General features: G+C 44.6%; 1 protein-coding gene across 10 annotated transcripts in view; it reads right to left on the reverse strand.

The window, feature by feature from the left end:
- Positions 1 to 626: 626 nt before the first annotated feature.
- DDR2 (discoidin domain receptor tyrosine kinase 2) overlaps positions 627 to 27,842 on the reverse strand; it is a 155,789-nt gene continuing 128,573 nt past the window's right edge. For 9 of the 10 annotated variants that reach the window (XM_058701535.1, XM_058701528.1, XM_058701533.1 and 6 more), the window contains 10 exons: positions 24,260 to 24,503; positions 22,518 to 22,580; positions 21,538 to 21,668; positions 18,785 to 18,995; positions 16,933 to 17,156; positions 15,440 to 15,567; positions 12,973 to 13,164; positions 12,445 to 12,679; positions 9,543 to 9,692; positions 627 to 7,486 (listed from right to left, as the gene is read on the reverse strand). In XM_058701535.1, coding sequence (XP_058557518.1) covers positions 7,352 to 7,486; positions 9,543 to 9,692; positions 12,445 to 12,679; positions 12,973 to 13,164; positions 15,440 to 15,567; positions 16,933 to 17,156; positions 18,785 to 18,995; positions 21,538 to 21,668; positions 22,518 to 22,580; positions 24,260 to 24,503 — 1,713 coding nt within the window. In that variant the 3' untranslated portion in view covers positions 627 to 7,351. The remainder of the gene's footprint in view (positions 7,487 to 9,542; positions 9,693 to 12,444; positions 12,680 to 12,972; positions 13,165 to 15,439; positions 15,568 to 16,932; positions 17,157 to 18,784; positions 18,996 to 21,537; positions 21,669 to 22,517; positions 22,581 to 24,259; positions 24,504 to 27,842) is intronic. The other variant, XM_058701534.1, reaches the window with a different exon arrangement.

Genomic DNA, 27,842 nt, shown 5'->3' on the forward strand with positions numbered 1-27,842 from the left:
TTGGCGGTCTGAGTGTGCGTTCGTGAATTATTGTCCTCTGAGAATTTTTATCCATTCTCTACCATGGCCATCGCTGAAAAAACATATAATTCTTCAGAAAATTCAAAGTATAAATTTATTCTTCAGAGACCAAGAAACATGTTGTGGGGGTGGCTTGGGGGGGGGAGGGGAGGTTCATCTTAATGTGTCGTATGAAGACTTGGTCTGTATTCTGTTTGTTCATAGTTTTTGTCGCTTTTTGTATGCGTGGTCTGTCTCGAGCCAGACGATCTTTGGATTTGGGAGGGATTTCTATGTATCAGGCAACACAACTTTGTAATAACAATAAAGCATCCTCAATTAATTCCGGACTGGACTCTCCAGAGCTGGACTAATGGGACGACACAAAACTCCAGGTCTCTAGTACGTTTGGATGTGCCAGAGACCCAGACGCTTTCCTTCCCAGACACAGTCAAGGAATAGGAGACAGGCTTGCGCAAGAGACCCTCTACCGACCCCGCGCACCCCGCGCACCCCGCGCACACCCTTGGCTCTGCCCCCTTGCCCCGTCACTACTCCAGAAAGACTGTAAGGAGTGAAGATCGCAAAGCCAGGAGCCGGCGCTATTTGCACAGAAGAAGGATCCGTCAGTAGCATATTTCTTTAATCATTGTTATTTACAATTTATCATCTGACAGACTTACAGAGAATAAATAAAGAAAATATACAATTGGTATCTTGTTTCCTTTTCTAATACAGAGAATTTTACCTATTCTGTTTCGGAATGACTAGGATAGTTTTAAGCAGAAATCAGTCAGTTTGCTCTTTGCCCCTTGACAAGACACATCATCCTCCAAAGCCTGCAGAATGAGGCTCAGATATTCCCTCCTCGTAGGAAGAGTGAGCCGTGTTGATTCAGAAACTCAACCCTTAGGAAGTTACCAGACAACAGGGTAGAAAAAAATAGGATATCATGAGTAGTAAAGGGCATAAAATGAATAGGCTAGATTACAAACTCTTGGTGTGTTTGCAGGAATCCTCCCCAATTTCAACTATTTCCAAGCCTCTTTGCAAGAAAACAGGTTTTCACTCAAAGTAATTGCCTTATCACATTATGCTTTCCCAGTAAGTCTTTGTGCAAAGTCTCCCCTTATATGCAATTGTGAATGTGGGTAAGCACAGGCCTGCTTGGGACTTTGACCTTTCTCCTTTACAAGTTCTTGACCAGGTGTCTGCAGGAGAAACCAAAGAGCTTCAAATGGGCTGGGTTTGGGGCTCTTGCTGGGGTGCATTGCAGAGAACTGCCTTGAACTGCTGTCTAAACACCTCAAGGAATGAGGTATTTCCATAGATCAATGTCATCGTTAGAAAATATACAAACTGAGAATGAACTTCACCAGGTACAAGTCTGGGCACTTTTTTCTCTCTCTTCGTTTGAAAATAAACCCTCTACGATATAGCAAAGCAATTCTCCCTAAATTCACCCCAGTTACGCTGAATGACAAGTTTCGGTTTCTATCTTTTATTCATTCAAAAAACAACACTCAGCAAATATTTGCTGAGTGCTCACTATGTGCTTGGAACTTTACAGGACACAGGCTAAGCAGTGTGAACACGGCTACCACCTTGTGACCCTTAAATAGGGCACATTAAAGATGCCATCTCAAAACTCACAGCTGCGATCCACAAACCCAGAGTTTCAACTGCCCCCAAAGTTGCTTCTGTGTTTACATTTAATTTGGTCCAATGTACCTGCCATTCCATTTAAGAATTGGTATTTAGGCAAATTAAATGTCTGTACTACCCCAAAAATCGTGTTCATCACACGTTAGGGGACCCTATGCCACCGTACTCTGTTCCTTCCACAAGCCGGCCCTGGTGCCATCAACTAAGTGCCACCTAGCTCTTGACCAAAAGACCCGTTTACCCTAAGTCCCCTGCTTGCCACCATTACAAATCTTACCACTTGTAGGAACTGCAGGAACCATCTAGAACGTCCTACAACTGATTCTCTAGCCAGCAAACTACGTGCGGGTCTCACTGTCTTTTGTGTTTCCAAATCCTTCTGAGTTGTTTTTGGGTTGTTCCAGAGGCTAAACAGCAAAACTAGTCAGAAAATGTGGAAGCAGTCTAGGCAGGATCTTTCTCATTGACAAAGGAACACATTAATTTGTTGTATTCTCTCTAGAATTTTGTAGGATTGTAGTGTGTTTCCTGCTGCATCCCATGCAGGGCCAGGTTACAAATCAGAAAGGGATAAAGTATCTAGAAACTAAATAAATACATGTAAAAAAACTGGTGACATCTGAGTGAGGTCTGCAGTTTAATGAATAATATTTCAAATGTCAATTTTCTGGTTTTGAGAATAGACTACGGTCACATGTGATGTTATCAATGGGGAAAGCCTGGTGTTAGGGAAAGACCACTCTACTATTTTTATCACTTCTTGTGAGTCTTAAAGTATTTCAAAATAACAAGTTTTTAAATACAAGATACACCAAGTAAATAATTACCCACCACTTGTCTGCCCCATCAAGCAATGCAGCTAATCGTGCCAGAGAACTAAAAATGCCAGAAATCCAATCACCATTGACCATTCTGGTCTCTTTCCGTATTGATTCAGCATTCCAAGGCATTTACCAAGTGGAAAAGGCATTCATCTGTTTCTATAAAAATGTTAACTTTCAACTCAAGAAGGACTTCCCAGCATAGATCAGAATCTGCAATCAGTATTCCAGAAATTTTTAGGGACCTACCGTATACACTGCCAGAGGTCAGAGATCTTACTGAAAAGGCCAAGACGGCAGGTACATAAATTCCAGTTAGGATCAAAGACTTATTAACCATATGCTGGAAGTGATCTGGGCCCTGGCTGTAATTTTCTTCATTTCCTTTTCAGTTTTGGGCAAAACAAGATGCTGTTCTGCTTTGGAATATTTCCTTGGAATATCTTCTTCTCTCCCTCTTGCAGACACTCCCCCTCTTCTGTTCCCCTTTACTCAAAACATATGGCTCAGCCCCACATCATGGCTTCCTCGTGGGAAGTCTGGATGGGACTAGAGAAACACATGGTTCCAACGTGGCATATACCTCTCCGCATAGATATCAAGTGAGATTTGGTCTTGTCTAACTTCGGCCTATTATTTCAGTGTTTCCCTGTGGCTTTTCTGGGCACAGCAGTGATGGGCATTATTTTAAATGGATTTGATGGACAGAAGCAAGGGAAGGGAAACAACGCCCCGTGAACTGCCATAAATCATTTCCAAAGCGGCACTTGGGAAACACAGTCCAGTTCAAGCAAAGGAATGATCTCTTCCCACCACCGTTATCCCCAGCGCCTGCGGGGTCCAGAATACACTTCGACGGGGCGCCCCCTCACCCGCCCCCGTCTGAAATTAGGTCATTCCCTGATGGTTGCTTATGTGTTTTCATAAGGACCTTCCCTTTCCAAAAACTCTGAAAAGCTCCCTTCCTTTTCATACACCGCACCTGACTTTTCATTTTTTAATAAATACTTTTATCATCTGTGCCATCCAGAATTTCTTTCCCTACACATATTTACCTTTTATCTCCAATAACACTTACATTTTCTGCCCTCTCTCGGATCTCTCTTCCGAGACTTGCTTTCGTGCTTCGGCATGGATTCTCACCTGCCCCACCTGTTTCTGCCTTGCCGCCCTGACTCGCCCAGGGTCCTTCCCCTGCACTCTCCCTTACCTTTTTTTGTGTAGCCTTCTTTCTAGTCCCCACCCGCCTCCCCACTCAGGCACATGCACATTCGTTTATTCTTTTTCTTTGTTGGTTACTCCATTTCCATATAATGCTCTTCCTCATACTGTCTTGTGGACTTGTACGTGAGCTTTCCACGGCATCAAGACCACACTTTCCCCTCTGTGCCTCCTTCCGTGCCAGATCCCTTCTGATCACACAGGCGTCTGGACAGCACATCCGGATTTGGACCTAGTTAGCAGCACATTCACCAGCAAAAGTACAACGTGAAATCTGACGATCCCAAAACACGATCTGGATATGAAGTAGTTCGTATCTATCGCGAAGGGGATGACTCACTCCGAAGGTCAACAAGGCCTCCGTGGTTCGCTGTCCCCTTTCCTATCTCCTTTTCTCAAAGCTCCCAGCTACGTCTTTCTCATCGAAGTTTGAGCTACTTTGAAATTCTACGTACTAAGCCTTCTTCACCATGTCCTGCTATTGGGTTTCTTTGGTCCATGCAGCGAGGCTCTGCGGGCATGGCCGGGCTAGGAGCTAGAGCAGGGTCTCTAAGGTAGGAGTCTCAGTGCCAGAAAGCTTCCTCCTCCTTCTTCCTCCGTTCCTCCTGAACGGGCTTGGGAGCCACGTGAAACCAATTACTCTGTGGCTCAAGGCCAGGAAAATCCAGACACGTTCAGTTTATCTCCAATATGATTTTCTTTTTATATGGGGGATCATGGAATGCGTGCGGTGGTTTGAGGCAGAAGTGTGAAAAGAAAGAAGTGGAGAGATTAGGCAAAGACGGGGAGATGATGTTATTCTCTCTGGCCACATAAGAAGCCGTGGGCGCGGGCTGCATGTGAGTCTACCAGAGGCAGGTGCATAACGGAGGATAGGCCGTAGGCCTGGATTTCACCTGCAGCGAGGTGATTAAACTTCCTTGTCAATGTGCCCAGACGAAACAGGGTTTCTGGGTGGCTCTGTGAGGGTGTTTCCAGAGGACTTCAGCATCTGAATTGGTGCACTGAGTGAAACAGACTGCTCTCTCTGGTGTGGGCCGCTCGGGAAAAGATGCAAAAGACAGGAGGGGAGTCTGCTCTCTCTGCCTGACTGCTGAACTTGAACGTCAGTCTTCTCCTGCCCTCCATTTTCCTGGAACTGGGCCCCACCCACTTCCCTGGGTTTGCAGCTGCAGGGGACAGCTTGTGAGACTTTTGAGCCTCCTAATCACATGGGCCAAATCCTTGTAATAAATTTATGTGTGTGTGTGTGTGTGTGTGTGTGTGTGTGTATACATATGTATCCTATTGGTTCTGTTTCTCTAGAGAGCTCTCGAATACATGAAGTTAACACGGGTCTTGAAGGCCATGTGACAGGTCCTGGGACATAGGACAATGAGTCTGGCCCTGCAATGTCAGATGAGATAATGTCTATGGAAATGCCTGATGAACTTGAAAGCGCTGCACAAGCGGCCGCTGTTACTATGACTATGACCGTGCCTTCCCTGCATCGTTGCTTTTGCTGACCGCGATCGGCAGAGCAGGACAACCACGTGACCAGATGGCAGAATCTGCGTCAACTCTAGATGCATTATCCAGCCAGCACGGAACCTATCAGAACTGGGCGAGGTTTCAAGGCCGTCTAACCCCGTCCCCTCATTTTACGGCTAGGGAAAGTAAAGTCCGGAAAGGTGAAGTGATTCCAGAAAGTGTGAAGAATAACACACTTGGCTTGAGGCAGAAGTAGGATCAGAGCTCCAAGCCAATGCTCTCCTGACCCCCACGCCGATGATCTTGGCAGGGTTAGCCCTGGCAGAGACCGGAGCCCAGAGTCGAAGGGCAGCTATGGGAGAAGGTGTCTGCTTGGGTCACAAGACCATCTGGGGAACTTGGGCACTTGCCTTCTGCGGTAGCCTGGAGAGATGTTAAAGCCTGAACCAGGGAGGACAGTCAAGTCCCTGAGCGACTGTGCACAGGGGGCCGGGTGAGGGCTAGGGAAGCAGACCCAAGATCTCAAGACTATTTCTTACACTTGGGAAGCGTATTCTGTAACCTTTTCTTGTTGCTCCCTCGGAGGGAATGGAGGGGCCCCTTTTCCTGCTTCCCATTAAGTCTGAGGCCTCGTGGAGGAGAGAGCTCATCATCTGTTCCGAGGGGACTCTTACTAGATAGTGTATCAGTTTCCGTGGCTTCTGAACCCAGAACCCCAGGATTTCTTTCCTGCTGGCCGCACCATCCGCCGGGGTAAGAGCCTCCACACGAAGCAGGAGCAGTGAGGGACTTCTCTCTCACACTCACCCTGTGCCTCTCTGCAATCAAGGACTCGGAGGGTCAACCATCTCATACAACCATTTACCTTGGGTTTCAAAGCCTCTCCCTTCCTTGCCTGCCTCCTCAGCCTGCATCTGAAACTCTTTGGCAACAAAGGACTCCCCCCGACCTCTGGAGGTGACCCGTTCACCCTCGTGTGTTCTGCTGCTTATGCTCGCTCTAATAAGGAGTGGAAAGCTATCTCTTTGCGACTTTCCCTCGTTGGCCCTAGGTCAAAATTTTGGAAACACTCAGAACAGACCTACTCCCTACTCCACAGGGCCTTCGGGTATTTGTGCCAGAGAAACTCACACACACACCCCAGCCCACGGGTCCCCTAGGGGATGCACCTAATAAAAGAGCTGAAAGACTTGGAAAAGACGAACCAAAGGACCCACGGTACGGATATCAAAACACCAGTCTCTACTGATTCAACACCAGGCTCTCACTGAAACACATGCCTGAAAATATCTGAGCAAGTGGGGGACCCTCAGCAGAAATCACAAGGGAATAGCCCACGTGTTACCTGCCCTCCATAGACTTCTTTTCCTATGTCCATTCTCTGTTCAGGAACCTTTCCACGCACAAGGTACTTTTTTGGCAAATGACGATTCCCCTTCACACGGCCTTGCGGTACGCTCTCTCCTACGCACACTCTCTGTATCTCCTATGCATCTAGACCTCCCCCTTGACCCCGCCCACAAAATGAACAAAACACCCATTCTGAGAACCTGGGGTTTTTCAAGCATGTATCATCCACTTTGACAGGAGAAGGAAAGGCAGAGGGTAGGACGTGTCCAGAGGCCACATTAGGAAACTCAGAAATCTCTGATCAGTTACCGAATACCAACCATCTCATCGGATTCTCCACGCTTACCGAGCGTCTTCCCTAAGCTTAATCCCACGTTTCCTAAGATATCAGTATTCTTCAAGTTTTTTCTTTCTGAAGATACATTTTGAAAGGTGACATGGAAAAATATTGTAGCATTTGCACATTTATAAACATAGCATATTTAACCTTTATAAATTATCTAAATTGTCTAGCTTGCTATCCAACACTTTGGTATATTAAGTAAGATTTCTTTACTAGATTTTATCTTTCCTAGGATTTTTTTTTTCTTTTTGAGTTCTTTAATGTAAAAAAAAAAAAAAAAAAAAAAAAAGAGTATATATGGGTCAGGGGTAGAGAGTGGGGGAGTGGAGTGAAGGCAGACCAGGGACAGAGACAGAGAAGTGAATAAGCCTCCGTCCCCCGGGCCCATTCAACGTCCGGATGGAGTGGCTTAGGCGTGGGTGAGTGGTAGGTCTCATGAGAAGGACCTGGGCCATCGGAATGTCGCCAGGCAGTGATAGCGTCACTCGTCCCCTTGCTGAAGGAGCAGAAGGTGGATCTCCTGGAACGAAGGACGATGCTTGGTGTCTCTTCTCCAGCAACTGAGCATCAGCTTGTACACAGAGTCAGGGCAGATGGCAGGCTGGGGGAGGTAGGTCTTTGAAAACAAAGGTGAACAGAAAACAAGGATGTTAAGAAGCGGAGGGTGGGGGGGGGGGGAGTGTGGTTGCATTATAGTTTTGTCTGCCTCCCTCCCTGCTTGAACTTGAAAACTAAAACAGGTGTGGTGTCTGTTCTTCCCGCTCACATCTCGGCCCCCGTCCCTTTGCTTGTCTTGCCTAGTTGTTTGCAGCAGCGTTTCCTGATGAACCATTCTGAGGTCCCCACTGTCATACAAAAGACGAAACTCTAGCCAAAAAGAGGTCTCAGACTGAAAAGCAAGTTGTTAGAACACCAAGTCCTCCGGTTACGGCCCAAGTGTTGAGGTTTATCTTGGCCGAGCCCATCACGGCAGGGGCAGAAAGTGAATTAGGTGGTCTCAGCTCCTCTACCAGAATAGGACCCCAGCCGGATGCAGACACCGGAATGCTGGAAATATCCATGTTGCTCCTACCATAATGTTCTCTGGGACCCCCTGTCCCAGACTGGGCCACGCAGAGGAGTCTGCTGACCTCAGAGTCCACCTTGCAGCTGACAGTATTGAGAAACTGCTGTCCCTACACTCTAATGTCAAACTTAAAATTTGAATACGGACATTTTAGGAATAAGATTTAAAGTAATAAAATTTTGTAGACTATAATAAAGTTTAACTTGACAAGTTATGTTTAGTGATTAAGGTGCTAAATGTAATAAATTTTTATCGAAAATTGCAACTTTTGCTTATAGGGGAGAAGTTTACTGAGCATATGATGGTAATATCTGATTTTGACCTCAGCTTCATTCAATAACTTAACTTTGCTATTTGACCCCTTGGTAGTGGGTGAAAATACATTTGGCTCACTACTAGTAGTGAAGATGAACTGGGGGACCCTTTTAAGCTGAGTATTTAAAAATAAATAAGAAAAATAAAATCCTGGGCATTGTTAGAAATTAAAACTAGAATAGGTCAACCTGGTGTCATGATGTATTAGTCCAGTAGAAAAATCACTCTTTTCCTTGGTCCGCTCACTTGGCCTTGGTCCACTGCACACAGGAGTGAATTTGCCCTTTGTCATGGTACGAACGCAATTATTTTACAACCAAGACAGGTCATTTGGATCCCCTGCTCCCAAAAGATCTACAGAGCAGCAAGATAAAGGGAAATCCCAGGCCCTCTTCCTCTTGCTTTCAACTTGCATATTGTCTTATCTCTTCTTATCTTTTGCTTATCTTTCTTATCTTTTGCTTACTTCGATGTATTTAAGGATTTCAGTTCTTCTTTTCTTTTCTTTTCTTCCCCCACCCCCCCAATGTGGGGCTCGAACTCACAAACCGTGAGACCATGACCTGAGCTGAAGTCGGACCCTTAACCAACCGAGTCACCCAGGCGCCCCTACGTTTTCATTTTCTGCAGGCCTTCTCCCTCTCACTAGCTGGCTTCAACTGCCACCCTCCAGGGTGCTGTGGCCAGGCCATTTTGGGGAGGCTCAGTGCTCCAGCCACATCAGCAAGCTCCAAATCCGACAGGTCACGGGGTCTTTACAAACCGAGTCACTAAAGAAATGTTAGAGTATCCTGACTGGGAATTGGGACCCTCGTCAGCGTGGGACCCCGCTGTTCTCCGAGTTCTGGACACATCTGCTCATCTCCCGGCACAACAGTCCAGAAACGTTGCTAAATATTTAGTCCAAACCAAGTTTTTAGGTACTGCCAATGAATCCCTTATTCATTTTTTAAACTTATATTTTTGTTCTTAGTGTTTCAACCAGGAAGATGAACCATACGGTCCACAGCAAGAAATAGAGAGAGAGCGGATTTGATTTCCTGCTGTCTTCGAGTCGCGGAGGCACCTGGCGGAACGGATCCCTGCCATGTGGATCAGGCAGAGTGCATGGCTGGCAGGGGTGGTGGGGGGCGGACCTCAGTCTTTCACGTTCTCTGGATAATTAGTGACCAAAGACTGCCATCCACATAGCCCATCTCCCGACTCCAGCTATCCTGCTAAGTCAGGACTTTCTTCTTCTCACCTTGTGGAGCACCCAGGTGCACACCCTCCCACCCCCAGCAGTTCTCACCTGCCTCCCTTGGTCCCGGAAGAACTCTCCAGTATTCTCAATGACCTGCTCATCAGACAGCTGGGAATAGGGCTGCTCCTGGCAAAAGGTGAACGTCTCCCACAGAGTCACCCCAAAGGCCCACACGTCACTCGCTGTCGTGAATTTGCCCTGTTCACGTAAGGAAGAGAAGAGGAAACCAGAATAGCCGGTGCATGATATGCGCAGGTGAGATCTGCATGACCTGGTCACCCCCTTCCACTCCCCGGGGCAAGGAAGACCGGGACTGCCAAGATGTGCTTGGAGAATCTAAAATGGCAAAATGGGGCGCCTGGGTGGCTCAGTCAGTTGAGCGGCCGACTCTTGGTTTCAGGTCAGGTCACGATCTCACAGTTCGTGACATGGAGCCCCGTGATGGGCTCTGCACTGACAGCGTGGAGCCTGCCTGGGATCCTCTCTCTCCCTCTCTCTCTGCCCCTCCCCCACTCGTGCACTTGCACACTCTCTCTCTCTCAAAATAAACAAACTTAACAACAACAACAACAAAATGAAGTTGCTTGGGCCTCAAGCTGCAGATTATTGTCTTGTCCCCCGTGGCCTCAGCTTAGACCTGCTTCTCTTGGGGATGAGATCCCAGGGCTGAAAGAGGTGCAGCCGTAAGCCACCTGACTCTCCCACCAAGTGTCAGAAGCTCAAACTTCAGGCCGTAGGGTAGCCTTGGGAAAATGCCCATGGGAATGGCAAAATTAGAATGGAAAGTCAATCGCCTTTACGTTAGACACAGAGAAATTTAGTTTAGGCGCCCGAAGTCCCTGGGAGAATGCAGGACCCTTGCTTCCCAGGTCAGCGAGAGTCCCAGTCTTGAAGGGTAGACTAACACGTGACGGCAATGGGATTCAGATGTAATCAGCATGCATTAAATACGTGCACATTTTCTATTCAATAAGTACAACCCTCAAGTAGATGAGGTTATTTATCCTTATTTATTTGGGTCAGAAAAGTGAGACAAGGGACGTTTACTAAAAATCTCCTGGATAGCAAGACCATTAGTCATGGAAAAACTGAGATTTGGAACAGGACCCTCTGAATCCCAGACTAATAATCTTTTACAACACTCCATAATACCTTCAAAGAGAGCACTGCTCAATAAGCACATCAGAAATGGGAAAAATGTGTGAGTCACGTGTAGATGGTAAAGATCCTTGTAAGGACTTATGTAATCTGGTGTATACACGGCAGCATTCATAATAAGTGGGAATCAGAAAAACACTGACATCTCAAATTACAGAGATATCATTAAGTTATCGGCTATACACACACCATAGGGTATGATGCAGCCATTAAAATCCCATTTTTGTAACTGTTTTATTTATTTTTGAGAGAGAGAGAGAGGCAGAGAGAGAAGGAGACAGAATGTGAAGGAGGCTCCGAGCTATCAGCACAGAGCCTGACCCAGGGCTCGAACTCGTGAACCGGGAGATCATGACCTGAGCCAAAGTTGGATGCTTAACCGGCTGAGCCACCCAGGCGCCCCTAAAATCACCTTTTTGAAGAACGTTTAATGACATAGGAAATGCTAGTGTTGTAGAGTTGTATGTGCATCGTATCGTCCCAATTATGGAATGTAATTATCTGTACACAGGAGTCCCCCTTATCTGTGGTTGCACTTGCCACGATTTCAGCTGCCCACGGTCAACTGCGATCCAGAAGCCAAGAACGCTCTGCCCACGCTACGTGGTAGCCTAACACCACTTCACGACACCTACGCAGTTCACCTACTTCATCTCTTCATGTAGACATTGTATCATCCTACATCATCACAAGAGGAAGGGGGAGCACAGTACGATATTTTGGAGACAGTGAGAGAGAGAGAGACCGTGTTTGCGTAACTTTGATGACAGTATCTTGTTATAAACAGAATCTTGTTATACGATATAATATAACAATATTATTATTGTTTTTACCCTGTTACTGTGCCAAATTTATACATTAAGCTTTCTTATAGGTATGTATGTATGGGGGAAAACAATATATATAGGGTTTAGTACTACGTGTGGTTTCAGGCATCCACTGGAGGGTCTTGGAACATCTCCCCTGCAAATAAAGGGAGGCTACTGTGTATATATATACATATACATATATATACACGTATATGTACACACACATACACACACACATCTATATACACACAGAAATGTGTGTACAGAAAATAACCCTCAAAGGAAATATGCCAAACTACTAATAATGGATATCTTGGTGAGAGAAAGGAAATAGCTGTATATATTTTTTCATTTCAAATTTAATTAATGAATCCTTTAAGAACATGAAAGAGGAATAAACAGATTAACTATAAACAAGGAAAGCTAGATTGCTCCCAGGCTTTTCTCAGCGATGTTAATTTAGCCAATTAAGACAAAATTAACTGTGTGCAGCATGGCAGGAAGTAAATGTTTAAGTCTAAAAATTCCATAAATCAGCTAAGTGGTATAAAACCAACAATAAAATATCTCAAATATACACGGCCAGAAAATACACCTCCAAAAGAGACATTTGAAAAACTATTCACTCATGGTCCAGAATACCAAGCGTTGAATAAAAATTATAAAGTGGAGGCACCCGGCTGGCTCAGTCGTTTGGGCATCCGACTCCTGGTCTGACTCAGGCCACGATCTTGCGGTTCGTGAGTTCAAGCCCTGACACGGGCTCTGTGCTCACAGTGTGGAGCCTGTTTGGGATTCTCTCTCTCTCTCCCCGTCTCTCTCTCTCTCTCTCTCTCTCTCTCTGCCCCTCTCCTGCTCATGTTCTCTCTCTTTCTCTTCCTCTCAAAATAAATAAATAAACTTAAAAGTGGGTCCCTATGTGCCATATGCACCTGCCTCCACGTCAGTCGCTAAGGTAGGGCTTACAGACGTGAGGGACTCACCAGTAAGATGCTCTCCCAAGACATCCAGCGGATAGGGAGGACTGCCCGGCCCTGGATCCGGTAGTAGTCACCGCTGTACAGGTTTCTGCTCATCCCAAAGTCAGCTATCTTGATGGTATAGTTCTTACCCACCAAGCAGTTTCGTGTGGCCAGGTCTCGGTGGACAAAATTAAGAGAGGAAAGGTACTTCATACCAGAGGCTATCTGGGTAGCCATAAACTTCAGGTTGGCATAACTGAGGGAATAAAAAGGAAGAGAGAAAGTAGCCTGTGGAAAGAGGGAGCCGTGAAAGGCGTGCGTTCCCTGGGTGCTTCCTACGAACTGGAGTTTCGACCTCAGCATCCTTTCTCTGCTCTCCGTGAATCTCCTTGCTTTCCCCCGCAGGACAGTTGCTCCATTATTCCCTGCATACTAACCTCCCTGCCATCCCAGAACACCAAGGTACTTTCAAGTTCACCCCTCCGCTTCTTCAGAGCCCAGGTTTGTCTCAGGAACACACAGAAGGGACAGACGAGCTGGCGTGCTTACCTGACAGTGGGTGCGTTGCTGGAGGCAGAGCTGGGGGGCTCGTGGCGGGAAAGAAACTGATTGAGATCTCCATTCTCCATGTACTCAGTGATCATGCACAGAGGGTCCTCGGTGATGCACACAGCTAAGAGGCGGATGATGTTTGGGTCCTTGAGCCGGGACATGATCTTTATCTCTTTAAGAAAATCGTTCCTTTGGAGGACACAGACACGGGTAAACCCAGAGGTTGCCAGGGTTAGAAACAGGAGGGGGAAGAAGACACGGCAAAGCCTGGTCCCACCCATTATTCCAAGTCTTGTCTCCCTTTGGATAACCTTTGAGAGGACAGAGAAGTTGGCACCCGGACACTGTCTCATTCTAGTCACCCTGGAATCGGATGCACCCTCTTCAACTGAAATCTTTTGGAGAACACGAACCATGATCTGCTCACATTTGAATCCCTAGAACCTGACAGAAGGCCCACCACGTAGAAAATGATTACCATTTGCTGAATCGAATACACGCTGCTAACAACGAGGCTGCGAAATCAAACTTTTCGCTGGTAATCGTATCTTAAGTGCCCTGGGGATTTACCTTTTTAAAAAGCCATGGAGTCACTCTATGAATAAAGCAAAGAAATCTTTTATAAAGTGAATAATCATCCTCTGGTTTATCTGATCATTCTTTTATTTTCCCCCCCTCATACTGGCTTTTCCTGATACAGGGCACACCAGCAGTCAGTCACAACACACACTGAGTAGCCCATTCAAAACAGAGCTGTTGAAAGCTCAGGGTGGTAATGAGGGGTCATTTCAAAAACAGCACTCGAGTGGCCAAGACCATTAACCGATTGAGTGCTTAGTGACAACCACCCTTGAGTCACAAAGTGGGCTATCACCTTCCCAGTAACAATAGCTGCGTTAGTGAGACCACTGGCCCACATTCTGGAAATATCGGAGCAGAGGAGTCATCTCCAGTGAGTTTTCTAGGAACCTGGACTGGCAGTCATATAGTGTTAATATAACACCCTTGAAATCAATGTAGTCGTGATGTGAAACCTGCCCTCTTGGATTCCCCCTCCATTCCAAACCAGGGGTTTCCACAGCTTTGGGGCGCAGGGCAGAGTCTAGGTCACCCATCACTGCTAAAGTGCAGTGGGTACAGGAGGAGAAACACCAAACCTCGCCAACCAAAACAATGGGCAAAGGCTTTGTCACATCCTACGCTTTCTTCCTCTGGCCACTCTCTCCAATCGTGTGCTAAGGCCAATATAAAGAATATTCCATCTCTCTAAGGGAGGCAGAGGATGTCATCAGTGCATACTGATGTCCTTAAGATTGAAATTCTCAGGGGTGCCTGGGTGGCTCAGTCAGTTGAGCATCTGACTTCGGCTCAGGTCATGATCTCACGGCTCGTGAATTCAAGCCGCGTGTGGGGTTCTGTGCTGACAGCTCAGAGCCTGAAGCCTGCTTTGGATTCTGTGTCTCCCTCTCTCTCTGTCCCTCCCCCGCTTGCTTTCTCTCTCTGTCTCTCTCAAGAATAAACATTAAAAAAAAAAGATTGAAATTCTCACAGTTGAAATTCCAGTTCTGTTCCCTCACCTTTCTTCATTCCACATCCTGTCCATTGCAACACTTTTAGTGAAACTCTACCACCACTCGTGGAATTGACAATAATTTAGGGAATAGGAATAGTAAGTTTTCTCTCACTGTGAGTATCAGTGAGACTAATCGAGTCAACACAAATGGGAAAATACATACGTTACCCAGATGTGCAGACTTCTCTGAGACACAGACAACCAGCTTTCAACCAGCACGCCTCCCTGGGTGAGGATTAACTCACCATTACTGTAATGGAAAGGCTGTCAGACAACGGAGTATGGCTGGAAACTGCAATTTATGTGGCAAAGGATCCAAGAGACTATTAGCCAGTTTGGGAAACAGCTAAAAGGACTGTGGATCCTTTTGCTTTGAGGTCCATGGATACTTTTCCAAGTAGAGGTAGCTTCTCACTTGGGGGGTTGCTGGACACAGAAGAGAAGAAGCATAAAAGAGAAAAAAAAGGGATGAGAAAGTAAGTAGAGATGCGAAAAAAGGAGAACGGAAGAGACTCAGCAAGAGAGATGTGTGTGAACGTGGAAGTCTGCCAAGACATGGTAATGACATTCAGGAGTATGTCTGTGCATAACCATGGCAGGAGCAAATATTCAGGCTGTTGTGTGTGTTGGGAAGTACAGCTCTGTGCAGAAGGAGTTAGGAGGTAAATAGGTAGCTAATTCGATGGATGGTGGGCATTTGCGTCTGCCAGGGATGGAGGGGAGAGGAGACAAGGGCGACAGCCCATCAGAAAAATAAAGCGTAACAGTGAAAGGTGAGGCAGCTCACAGACCTTCCCATCTCAAAAGAAAAATTGCTCAAAGGTTTCCAGGGGTGTTCCTGATCCCGAAGGTGAAATACATAAGGGAGAATTCAAAATGCAGACCACAGACCTGGCGTTCTTGTTGGCATCTGCTCGGAGCATTTTCACGGCCACCAGGACAGGCTGGTTGGCACTGACATCTAGGGCAAAATCTTTGTCTTTGAACTTTTCCATCCCCTCCACTTCACAGAGATGAACCTAGACAAAAGTCACCTACTTTCAGCATCATCGTTTCTCCTGAAGATGCCTCAGTGCTCTTGCTGGGCATTTCCTGGAGACAAGCTAACTCTTAACAACTCCAGCAAAAATCATCAAGAGACTGTTAAGATACGTGCGACACACCTTTAATTCAAATGGTTGACACACACAAGGGTAAAGTACCCAGCTGATATGATACGTTACTGCTTTGTGAAAGAAACATACATTGATTGGAACATTAAATATGTCAACGAATCTACAACATGGTATTTTATTACAGCACAGTCCATTATAAAATGTCACTTGGCATAAATGCTCCAACTTTGACTCAAGGGAGTTTAGTTATTGGATCATACAAAAGACATGGCAATCTCCTCTCTAAGTCATCCTTTGGTATGGCGTCAGCAATGTAAGTAACCCCGATGTATTATCAACAGTGTAACGAGCCTGTGTTTTCAACCCAGGGGACAGAATGAGTACCTACAACATCACAAACAGATGCCATGGACCCTTCTACCCCCACCAACACCAAACCTACCCAAGGGTAGAGCGCCACCCATACTGAAAACCAATAACACATTCTTATATTTCATTTAGAGTTCAGATGGCACTGTTGAAGTGCCTATTGCCACTTAAATCATGGCTTGGAATTCTCAGAAGGTTCATGTGACCGATGGAAGAGTGCAAAGTCACTATTACGTGCATCACTCGGAGGGCAATTGGGAAGAGTGCTCCTCCTTATCTCAGTTGGCAGTTCATTCCCTGGTGGCTGATTCTGGGACTAAAGTCAGGGGCGAGGTTGTTTTTGACCACTTTACACATAACTCCCATTGAAAGGAAGAAAACAAAGTGCCTATCAAGCAGCAAGATGTTCTTGGACAGTTTATAAAAGATGATCACATCTTATGGGTCCCCACCCTCTGTAACCTATCGTAAAAGTTGCTGAAAATATTGAATGTTTTTCAGGATATCTGAAGTCCAGTGACTTACTGGCTTAAAGAACAAACTGAGGGTTAATGGGGGGGTGGGAGGGTGGGTGATGGGTACTGAGGAGGGCACCTATTGGGGTGAGCACTGGGTGTTGTATGGAAACCAATTTGAGAATAAATAAATTTAAAAGATAAAATAAAATAAAATAAAAAACATTAAAAAAAAAACCTCCTACACAGAAATCAGAAGACCCAGGGTCTCTGTTATTTCGCAGAGATGAGGTTGACCCAATACCAGCCTTCTGGAAGACAAGGCGAGGAGAGATAAGTGAAGGAGACATTCTAGTATGAATCCACTTTGGAAAGGGGTCCTATGCTCTACTGGACAGTTTTGAGATACCAAGAACTGGAGACCCCAATGGAAGACTCAACTCACCTCCCCGAACTGGCCTTCTCCTAGCTTCTCCTTGAACGTTAGGAGTTTCCTGGGGAACTCTTCCACAGCCACGTCTTTTCCTGAAAGCAAGTCCATGGTAACAGCAGGCACTGAATAGGTGTTGCCTCCGGTTACCCCCTGCAGGTTCACAATGTCAGCCTCCGCGTAGTGGGGCGCCCCCTCGGGCCCGCTGGGCTGGGCCGGCTTTGCAACACCACTGCAGCCTGGGAAGACATGGGCAATGAGTCTTACTCCAAGGGGCATCTTGACAGGAAGACTGGGAGGCGCCCCCAAGATCACCCACCATACCCCATGCCATTGTCATTTGGAGAATGGCTCCTCTAGAGACTCTTTCTTAGGGCCTTTGGAATGTAGACCATCATTTTCTCTCTTTTATTCTTTTCAAACTGCATGATCACCAACAACCTCCTTGGCTAATCTAATGGGATTGTGGTGAAGCTATAGGCCACTTCATGCACTATAAGGGCAGGAGTATTAAAGTTTGAAGATTTAATCACGTTTCTTTAATTTTAAGACACCATCATTGATTTAATAACCTATATTAGGGATTTAAAAAACTTTCTGATTATATGATCTAGTTTAAGATATATCCTTCCTTAAAAAAATAAGCATTACAGGACACCTGGGTGGCTCAGTGGGTTGAGCGTCCGACTCTTGATTTTGGTTCAGACAGTGATCTCATGGTTCATGAGATCAAGCCTGTCAGGCTCCACACTGCTTGGAATGCTCTCTCTTTCCCTCTCTCTCCGCCTCTCCTTCTCACTCACTAGCTCATTCTCTCTCTCTCTCCCAAAATAAATAAACTTTAAAAAATTAAAAATAAACATTAAAACATGAGGGGGGAGATGTTTTAAGACTTTGGAAAATACATAAATTACTTTAGTTCAACCTAGGAAATAAATTAGTTTATATGCCTTATTCTTGCTATCTCTGTAAAATTGCCTGAGTTCAATGTGCTCCTTCAATGTTTGCTGTCTGCGGAATGATAAATACATGCTAGTTTCCTTCCTTCCTTTGAAAAGAGCCCTCGAAAAGCCTATGCACCCCAGTTAGTCCTGTCTACTTCTCTATCCAGCTCTTCCTGCCCCCCCCACCCCCCGCCAGTTCTTCTACTGACTTGGATCACTCTTCAGTTGCTGACCTTATGGTGAAGCTACTTTGAGCCCCAGCGATGACCCCAGAATCCCTTCTGATGTCACTCTGAAACACGTTAAAAAAAAAAAAAACCTGGATGTGAATCAATTGGCACAGTTTTACCAAAGCAATGCTTTTACTGAAGAAAGGCAAGAAATATTTGCTGTCATAAAAATTTTTTTGTATTATTCTAATAAACTTTCACCAAAGATAAATCAACAAAAATTAGATAAACTCTATTATCTAGATGGCCAAAAAAATTGGGAATTCTAGGATGTCTTTAGCTTCATGTATTTGTTTTCTCCAGGGGAAGTGCTAGTCCTGAATTTACCACGAATGATGTTTAGTAGTGGGTGAGTACCCTATCTGGGCTTCCTCATCTTCTTCCTATGGAAAATGAGGAGATCAGACTAGTTGGACTGCTTTGAGTCTTCCGGTGTTAACACTTAGGGAACACCTTTCCTCTTCTGACCTGGGGGTCCCTTCAAACACCGGCTATGTGCAGTAGTGAAGGAGAGGCGCTCAGATTAGGGTAGGAGAAGCAGCAGATCAATCTAGAAAAAGGGTGTGAACTTCTCAGGAGAATGTGGACTTCTCTCGATCAAACCAAGATTTGGTTGAGTAGGAGCAAAGCATCACACCTTCATAATCCCTGTCAAGACGTCTCCCTCATTCTCTGCCACTGGGTCATCCTCACCTGACTCTTCCTCCCCCGGCGCAAATTCTGGGAGTTTTCGTATCAGCCTCGATGGCTCCTGGTAGTCAGGGCGAAGGGGAAAGATGCGATCATAAGTGGAATTGGACTCCTGCTCACTTGGCGATGAGGAGCGGTTGTTGTTGAACATGCTGGACTCACTGGGCAGGGACAGGCTGACTGTCATTTCATCATCCAGCATCCTCCTGGAAGCCTGAAGGAGAAGGATGGTGAAGGCAAGTTGGTACAAGGGGGATCATCACTTCCTCCTCTCCTCAAACCCAGCTCTTTCACTCAGCCGAGATACCTCTCTGTTACTCTTAAACTCTGGAAGCACCACAGGTGACAGGATAAGGCACAGTCTGGTTCCACAAATACCTGTGTCATAGAAATTTAGAATAATCCTTCATTGTGTCAAGGCAGAATCTGACATCCGAACTTCCATGCTGCCAACATTCATTAGCCTTCACTGAAGCACTTAGAAGCGTTATTTACGTGACACTAGAAGAACCTTTCAGTAGCCAATCAAAGATCTTCTCAATCTTGCAGAGTTTTTGATGTTCTATTAAATAATGGATTTTTGCAGACTTATCCTTCAACTGGTTTGATTTTGCGTAGACATACACTAAAATGCTCATTCAGTCAACAAACATGCTGCACCATGATGGGTTTGCAGTCCACCTGATCACTCTGACCCTGTAGGTTAGGATAATATGTCCTCAATCCTTCATTTTACTAGCCAAAAATAAAATGGCTACAGAATGGGAAAGAAAAGCCCTGAGGATACTGAGGTGAATTACACCTGGTAAAGAAAGAGGAAGATGAAAATAACAAATTGTTTTGGCATCCTATTCAATGTGACCTACCTGCTCCTTCCAAAGGAAAATGCCAGAATCCGAATTATGTGACTATTTGGATTTGAACATGTAAAATGTTCCACTCCATTCCAACAAACACACTTTGGTTGCTCAGGAGAAACTTAGATGTCTGCTTCATCCCCTAGACTGAAAAGTCCTTTGTTGCAGTAACGTCCTCGATACTGCATGGGATCTAGCACATAGTAGGTACTCAGTAAATATGGGTTAACTCTCTCAAAGAAAAAATGACACCACTGAAAGTATCCTACAAGTAATGCTTAGTCTAAAGCTATTTTGAGTAATGTTTCTTGGAATATATGTGCATGCTTAAGGGTTTTACACACACACACACACACAAATTCTGTCCCCAGGAAGAAATCTTGGGTCATTCAAGAGCATCCAGAGTTATCTTACTAGGATATACAGGGTTAGAAAGGACTTCTTGAAGGACCAAGTTAAATATTCCAGGGCAAAATTTTTCCTCTCGCTTTTACTTAAAGAGTCTCCAATCCGACAGTCATCTTCCAACCCATGAACATATTCCAATTAGACTCAGAAGAAAGACCCAGAGAAGTCCAGTAAATTCTGGTTCCAATAAAGAAAGAAATAGCTCATAGAGTATAGAACACAGACTCCCTCTTCCCAAAGAAAATGCAGTCATAACAAATTACTCAAGGACATACAGTAGCTTCCAGCTGTCCCATGAATCTCTAGTCCACCAGCTTCTACTACCACCAGTACTCTTTGATGCCCCTCATCCTGAATCTAGACACCCAGTAGGTTCTAGAATTCTAGAAGAAAGAAGGTTTTAACATTGCCTCATCATGCCTCACAGCTCAGAACTTCTACAACATCTCACGGTCCACATCCCTTTGAACTCATTGATCAAGTGAAGACGTCCACGGCCAAATGTAGACATATGTAATCATCAGCAGACCCCAAGAGCATCAGATGCTTAGCAGGAGTGCCCAGAAAGCTGCTATCTGGCCTTAGGAAACCAAAGAAAGTCATAGATATTCCATCTTGGGTGGAATGTACATATTTTGGAAGAAAAACGTCAACAAACTTCAAGATGGGAATGAGCATAGAAAATAGGATACCAGTTGTATGACCTTGAGCACGTCACATTTTCTCAACAGAAAAACAGCTCAATATAACTACTCTGCCCAGCTCACTGGAAGTATTCATTGAGGTTCAAGTAAAATAATACATGTGAAAAAAGTCCTTGCAGACTGTCAAGTATTAGACAAATGTATAAAAAATTACTCAGATAATTTAGACTGGACAAAACAAATCTGAGGAGGGACTCAGAAAGATGCATCATCATAACTTCCAAGTACACAAAGAAGTAGAAATAAGATTACAAGAAACTTGGCTTGGATATTAATGAGGCTGAATGTTTTTCTGCACATACACACACACACATGCATGTGTGTGCATGCGTGCACGCACACACACACACACACACACACACACACACACAAATGTAAACTGTAACAGAAGAGAAGGAATAGCATTATCAGAAGTTTCAGCTAGGTTTTTTAAATTCAAAAATTAAAAATATATATACAGATTCCTGCACTCCCCCCTGCCAAACCCAGTGAATCAAAACCTTCAAGGGAGATGCTTGAGTTGAGATTCAAAGTATTAGGAAGAGTTTTCTGAGTTTTCTAGGGAGGTTCCAAACTCTCCATTCCAAATATGAGAAAATGGACTTAGCTTGTTCTTTTCTGACTCCTTTCAATAACAAGCTTCGCCACTTCCAGGCTTCTTAGTAGCCCCAGTTAATGCTGTAAGCACTTATAAGTTCTTATAGTTTGCCATTTTCTCCTAGGGAAACAGTGACTTAGGCAAGGGTGGGATAGGTTCCTATCCCATGACTGTTCTGCATTTCCTCACCTTCTCCAGCATCTTCTGCCAGAACTGCCTCCAGAGGATGATGACAATGATGGCCAGGAGGATGAAGATAATGGCCACCAAGCAGCCGATCAGGATCCGAGTGTTGCTGTCATCGACTTTAAGCATTGGATCTGGGATCAGGAAAAGAAAGATGGAAAACACCATCATCTTATGGGGCAAGGCAAGGCATGAAGGACTGGACCAGAGACAGGGAGGTAGAAACTCTTCCTTCAGGATAATTCTGCAAGATGCCACCTCAACACTTCTGCTTCGTTTTGGTCTTGCTACTCACGTAGTACTTCGCTTCTACACTGTACAGGCCTCCTCCTTGGGACAGTAGCCTTCTCCTCCTCACCTATCAGACTGGATAATGGAGAGGTTTTGCATTCATCCTCAAATTTTGTTCCTTTATTACCATTGCCTGGATCTACTGGCCCCCAATCATACCTTGTGAAAAACAGGTGAAGAGCCAGTTTCACCCTTCTCATTCTGTGAAAAACGCTGAGGTAGCTGAGAGTTCTCTTTGGAGACACTCAATCACCTGTATTTCCCAGATTGCTACTCATATGACCGGTGACCATCTGAGGTGCTGGACACGCTTTTGCATGTATCTCCAATTAGAGAGACTAGCATTTTGTTTAATGACTTCCATCCATTCACTGAGACCCCCACTATGGGTCTTACTCAGAAATGTCCCTTCCTGTGTTTCTGTTCCAAGCAACCTGAACTTTCATGAAGCAACTGGAGCAACTCCAGACTCTCCTTTAGCTGAAGAGTCACATGGAACGGCAGTGAGAAGAGTGAGTTGGGGGTCCTTTGCTTTGGAGGTGGGCTGGCCTACCTTCCCAGAGCTACTCTTCATCCAAAGCACCTGGTATAAAGCCTCCTACGCAGACAGTTAGGCCCTTGCGAATCTCTGCCCATCTCCATCCTCTGAAGATACCCTCAGTTGACCTTTTGTAACTAGAGATCACACATACCATAGGTTGTGGGCGCCACAGGTGAGGTAGGCAGGGCTCCAGAGTTGTTGTACATGGCCGCATCTGTTACAAAAGAAGGGCGAATCAGAGCAGGGGAGAAGACAGTGAAGTAGTGATTTTTCTGGAGGTAGATTGTGACCTAGCACATGGTGAAATCCATTTAGTGGGTTGCCACCAGGCTTTCTCAAAAATGAAATCATATAATATTCTAAATTTAAAAATCACCACTCATCTATATAGTAAGGACAACTCTTGTTTTGTGAAATGTTTGTTGCAGTGACACTGGCTGCCATGGTACAAAAAAGTTTAAGGAACAGTGGTTCAGAGGGCTGTGACCACACATTATCATAAAGCGCGCACAGGAATTCAGACCCAAATTCAGCAAAATGTGGACAGAATACGGTGGGTGAGTGGGCATGGGGTAGACAGTGCTAAGAGGCTTTTTCCTTCAAGGAAACTGTTTGCAACTGATTAAACATATTGAATTTATAAAAATGCAACGAGTGCGTAATGATACCAAAAAAAAAACAACTATGAAAAACAAAACAAAATTCATTAGACATTATTAGAAGTTGCTAGGGCCTCAACACTGAAAAGAGAAAATATTAATCGTGTATCCTGTCCTTCCAATGTAAACTGTATTTCAGGGTAAGCAAGTTCATGAGGAACAGTTCTACTAATCTGAAGAAATTCAGCTAATAAATGCCGAAGGAATGCAAGAATTAGAATCCCTAATGAAATAAATAATTCAAGCAGTGGTCATTAGTTCATGGAGACAACCTGAGCCCAGAAATTAATCTTAGCACCACTAAAGGTGAGAGAATCTAGTATTACATCCCCATGATGGGGTTGAACGTAAAGGACACAACCCTATCTATGACAAATTCTTGACAAAAAGAAATATCGAACTTGAATCAAATTAGCCTGTAGATATCACCTCCAGTCTATTGGAATGACAAAAGATAGAAGCTCTGGAAAATGACATCAAAGAAAGCAATCAGTCAAACCAGAATGGATGTTTTTAAAAGGACTGTTTTATATTAAAAGAGACACTTAGGAACATAATAAAGAAAATCTTCCAAGAGGACCTTATTTGGATCCTAATTCAATCAAGCCAGCTGTAGTTGCAGACATTAGACATATCTATGATTGTCTATTAGATAATACTAACAAATTAGATTATATTAGATAATATTAAGGAATTACATACTAAGAAATGCTGTTAGATGTTATAATGCTCTAAGCTCATAAGGCATCATGTTTAAAAAGACGATGTTATTTTCTTTGACGTATTCTCAAATGTTTAGTAATGAAATCAAATAACGTCTCAGATTTGCTTAAAATATGACAGCAAAAGGGAGAGACAGATAAAACAAGCATGGAAAAACATCAGTGGTTAGTATGGCTGAGTGACTGACCAGTGGGGTTCACTGTTCTCTTTACTTCTGTGTATATTTAGAAATTCTTACTTAAATGTTTTAAGAGTGTGCTTCCCCTTAGCTGGCTTGATTGATATAGCTTTAACACATTGGACTCTCACGTTTTAATGCTTTATTTTACATGGCTCTTAGACAATATGGGAGAGCCCAGTAAATATTCTAGTCACACAGAAGATTCTTCTGTCCGTCGACGAGGAGCCGCCGTGCAACCCTCTTTCTCAGAGACCCGCCACCCTCCTCCTTCACCACCCGACCCCCATGTCCACAGGAGAACCCCCCCCCCCGCCACCGCCAGCTCCCAACCTGATTGGAAGGTGATCTCACTGAACATCATCCAGGTGTCAGCAAAATGGTACTGGCACTTGATGGCGCTGGCCATGCGGTGGTGGAGGGGCACCGTGACAAAGCGAGCGCTGGGGTTGACGTCATCCAGGACAAGGGGGAAGGACACGGCGTTAGGTTCCCACTCATTGGCTTCAGAGCGGAAGTAGCACTGCACCTCCTTGAAAATCTTCACACCTTTAGCAAACATGTTGTTGCAGTGCACCTGACAGGGAAAGAGGCCCGTGAGTGACAGGCTGGCTCCAATAAGTGGCATGGGGACAACCTAACCCAACAAAATCCTAGCCGCGCCGGTTTCTCTGAGCACTGCCCTTGGTGGGTAGTTGGTGCTCTGCTGTCTTTTGGATCTGCCCCTCCAGGAACTTCAGAGCGTGTGGCATATCGGTCTGCTCCTCCAAAACCGCGGTGGCTCCCCAGTCACCTCTCTGCACCTGTGTGCCCCTGACCACCTCATTTCCTGTTGCCTCATCTGCTAAATGAGGGCTGGACCAGCTTCCCCTTGGGTTCTTCCTTGCCCTTAACACCCCCAAGTCTCTAATCCTCTCCAGCCCACTTGTCGTCCACCCAGAATCAAGCTATTCTGAACTGAGGTAAGGGGAGCCCGCCCTCCTCCTTCCTCCCAGGTACATGCTAAAAGCCAGTCCACTCCTTCTAACAGGTAGTTGTGAAAGCAGAAATAAGATGCAATGTGAAACAATTTCAGCTTTCTCTTTAGAAATCTCATGTCAAGTGCCACGTATTTATTAGCAGTTTTCAGCCAGGGACACAAGACTTAATTATCTATTGTAATTAAATTCAGTTTAGGTAAAGCCATTCCGATGAGGGCATGGAACTTCCTCACAGATATTTTCTGAGACGAGAAAAGAAGGCCTTTTGGGAAGCAGCTTGTATCCTCTTGCCCTGCTGTCGTGACTCTTTCACCGGGATATTTGTATGGCTTTCAAAAGGTCATAAAGAAAGATCCCACCACAGTTCCTCTGGAACACCTTGCTGTGTCTAACGTCCCTTAAAAATGGGATATGCATATTTGTAACTAGGTCAGGTCTCTTGTGACACTTCAGTGACATTTCCTCTGGCTCAGTCACACGTGGAAAATGGAGCCTTTCTGGTCACTGTCCCCTTAATTAAAAGACCTTATAGGCCAGGGGCGCCTGGGTGACTCAGTCAGTTAAGCGTCCAACTTCGGCTCAGGTCATGATCTCACGGCTGGAGTTCGAGCCCCACGTCGGGCTCTGTGCGGACAGCTCAGAGCCTGGAGCCTGCTTCGGATTCTGTCTCCCTCTCTCTCTCCCCCTCCCCTGCTCGCACTCTGTCTCTGTCTCTCTCTCTCAAAACTAAATAAACATTACAAAAATAATTTAAAAAATACAAGGCTTCATAGGTTGGAAAAGTATCATCGCCATTCTGGGAATATATTTGCTGCTTGCATTTTCATGTCTTGCTCAGGCCCCGAACTGCAACCCTTCAACTGCCGTTGACACCCTCCTCTGCATTCTGGATGGCAAATACAGGACTGCCGTTCGGAGTTTATTTTCAGCTGAAGCAGCAGCAGCAATGGTTATAGCAATTGTATGATCAAAGAAATGAGCAGAGATGCTCTGGAAGAATAGAATAGAATCACCTACTTGGACTTTTTATGTCCCCGTGAGCTAGGGCTCAGCTAGGTTTGACCTGCCAGTGGCCAGTCAACAACAGAACGGAGTCTAGAACCCTAAATGCCTCGTCCAGTGCTCTTGCCAATAGCATGTTGCACAGCAATGGAACAAGGTGCCCCAACTTTTCCATTTGGACTTTCCCGTAAATGTTATAACGATGAAAACATCTGTTAGTACCTTCCTTGGGATGCATTAACCATTCCAGTTTATGGAGCGCAAGTCAATGGAGCAAAACTAAGAAAAAAAAAATACCAACTGCAGCTTGAATAGATTTTTCAGATCTTTTTTTTTTTTTTTTTAAATCTGCGGCGTGTTAGGGGCACCTGGGTGGCTCAGTCGGTTAAGCGTCCGGCTTTGGCTCAGGTCCTGATCTCACAGTTGGTGGGTTCGAGCCCCACGTCGGGCCCTCTGCTGACAGCTCGGAGCCTGGAGCCTGCTTCAGATTCTGCGTCTCTCTCTCCCTCTGCCTCTCTCTCTCTCAAAAATGAATAAACATTGAAATCTGCCAAGTGTTGGGTAAGAAGCCTGTAGGGGAGGTAATGATATATCTTACAGATGTTTGGGGAATTCTCCTAGAATGCCAATAAATAGTATAGAATTTCATTCCCCTATGGACTTACATATTTGTTTAATAAACACAAGACATTTTAAAACTATATCAATATATGTCAATGGTATATCTTGACTACACTTCAGGGGTGGGGAAAATGAGCAGTAATTTGCCGAGAAAGCAGTAACTACTCTCTAGATGTTAGTGACCTGAAAGTCATCGCTTACATTTGATTTGTCTCAGAAAAATTAAAATATGCCAGAGAACTGTTTGGCCTAGACAGGATTGACCCTGAGTTAGCTCCTTAGAAGTTCCTGGCACCTGCTTACTGCAGAATACGCTTTTGAGTAATTTTGATGTGTGATAAGTTAGTTACACAGGAGCTACGGGGGGCTCAGGAAGATCAAAGTCTATCGACTGAATATTATAACTTCATGGAGAGTTTAAAATACATTTTATTAATTGTGAGACAAAAAAAACTGTCCCAATGGTACATTTTTGTGAATTGATACGCATGTTCATAGGTGCATGTGGATATATCATTATTCAGCAATATAAATAAATTTTCCCTTGAGGTATATCTTTGTTACTGTGCATATGCACACCCCCCCTTTCCCAGAAGAACCTGTGAAGAATAATGCGTTACACACAGTTGCACACGGTTATGTTTTATAACCGCCAAGGAGCCATCCTTCGACAATATCCAGGCAGATGGGTGAATGTTGCTCCTTCTGTTCTTATCTTAAATGTTTGTTCATTTAACTAATGGCTAGTAATCCAGTTAGGAGATATTATCACATTAACATGTGAGAGTAAACGTAATAGAGTAATATAATAGTAATATAATAGAGAGGAATATAATATTATAATTATATAATAGAATAGTAATAGAATAGTATTAGAATAGGCAGTACATAATAGAGTAATATAATAGTAATATAATAGTAATATAAGGCATCCATTTTATTTTTATTTCTTTTTTATATAAATTCTATATCTTTTTGACTCCGAGTTTGTGTCAAGAATAACACATTTTGATTTACTAGGGGCCCTTAATGATGACACAGATTTCCTTCTTCTGGGTCCCCATGTCATCCTACATACCTCCTTTTGCAAATAAATAGTGCCTTCTCCCACTGAACTGCAAACCATCCCAAGGCTGGGACCACTTCTTATTCATCCGCTTACCCCCAGAACTTAGCACAGAGCTACGTATACTTCAAATACTGTTGCTACATTAAGAACAAAGAGGAATGAATGAATTTAGGAAACAAATATTGAAATAGAGGCAGAGTTACCAATTTACTGGCCATTAATATTCTGTACCCAGCTATTAATA

The sequence above is a fragment of the Neofelis nebulosa genome, chromosome 15 (genome assembly GCF_028018385.1).
Source record: "Neofelis nebulosa isolate mNeoNeb1 chromosome 15, mNeoNeb1.pri, whole genome shotgun sequence".
NCBI lineage: Eukaryota > Metazoa > Chordata > Mammalia > Carnivora > Felidae > Neofelis > Neofelis nebulosa.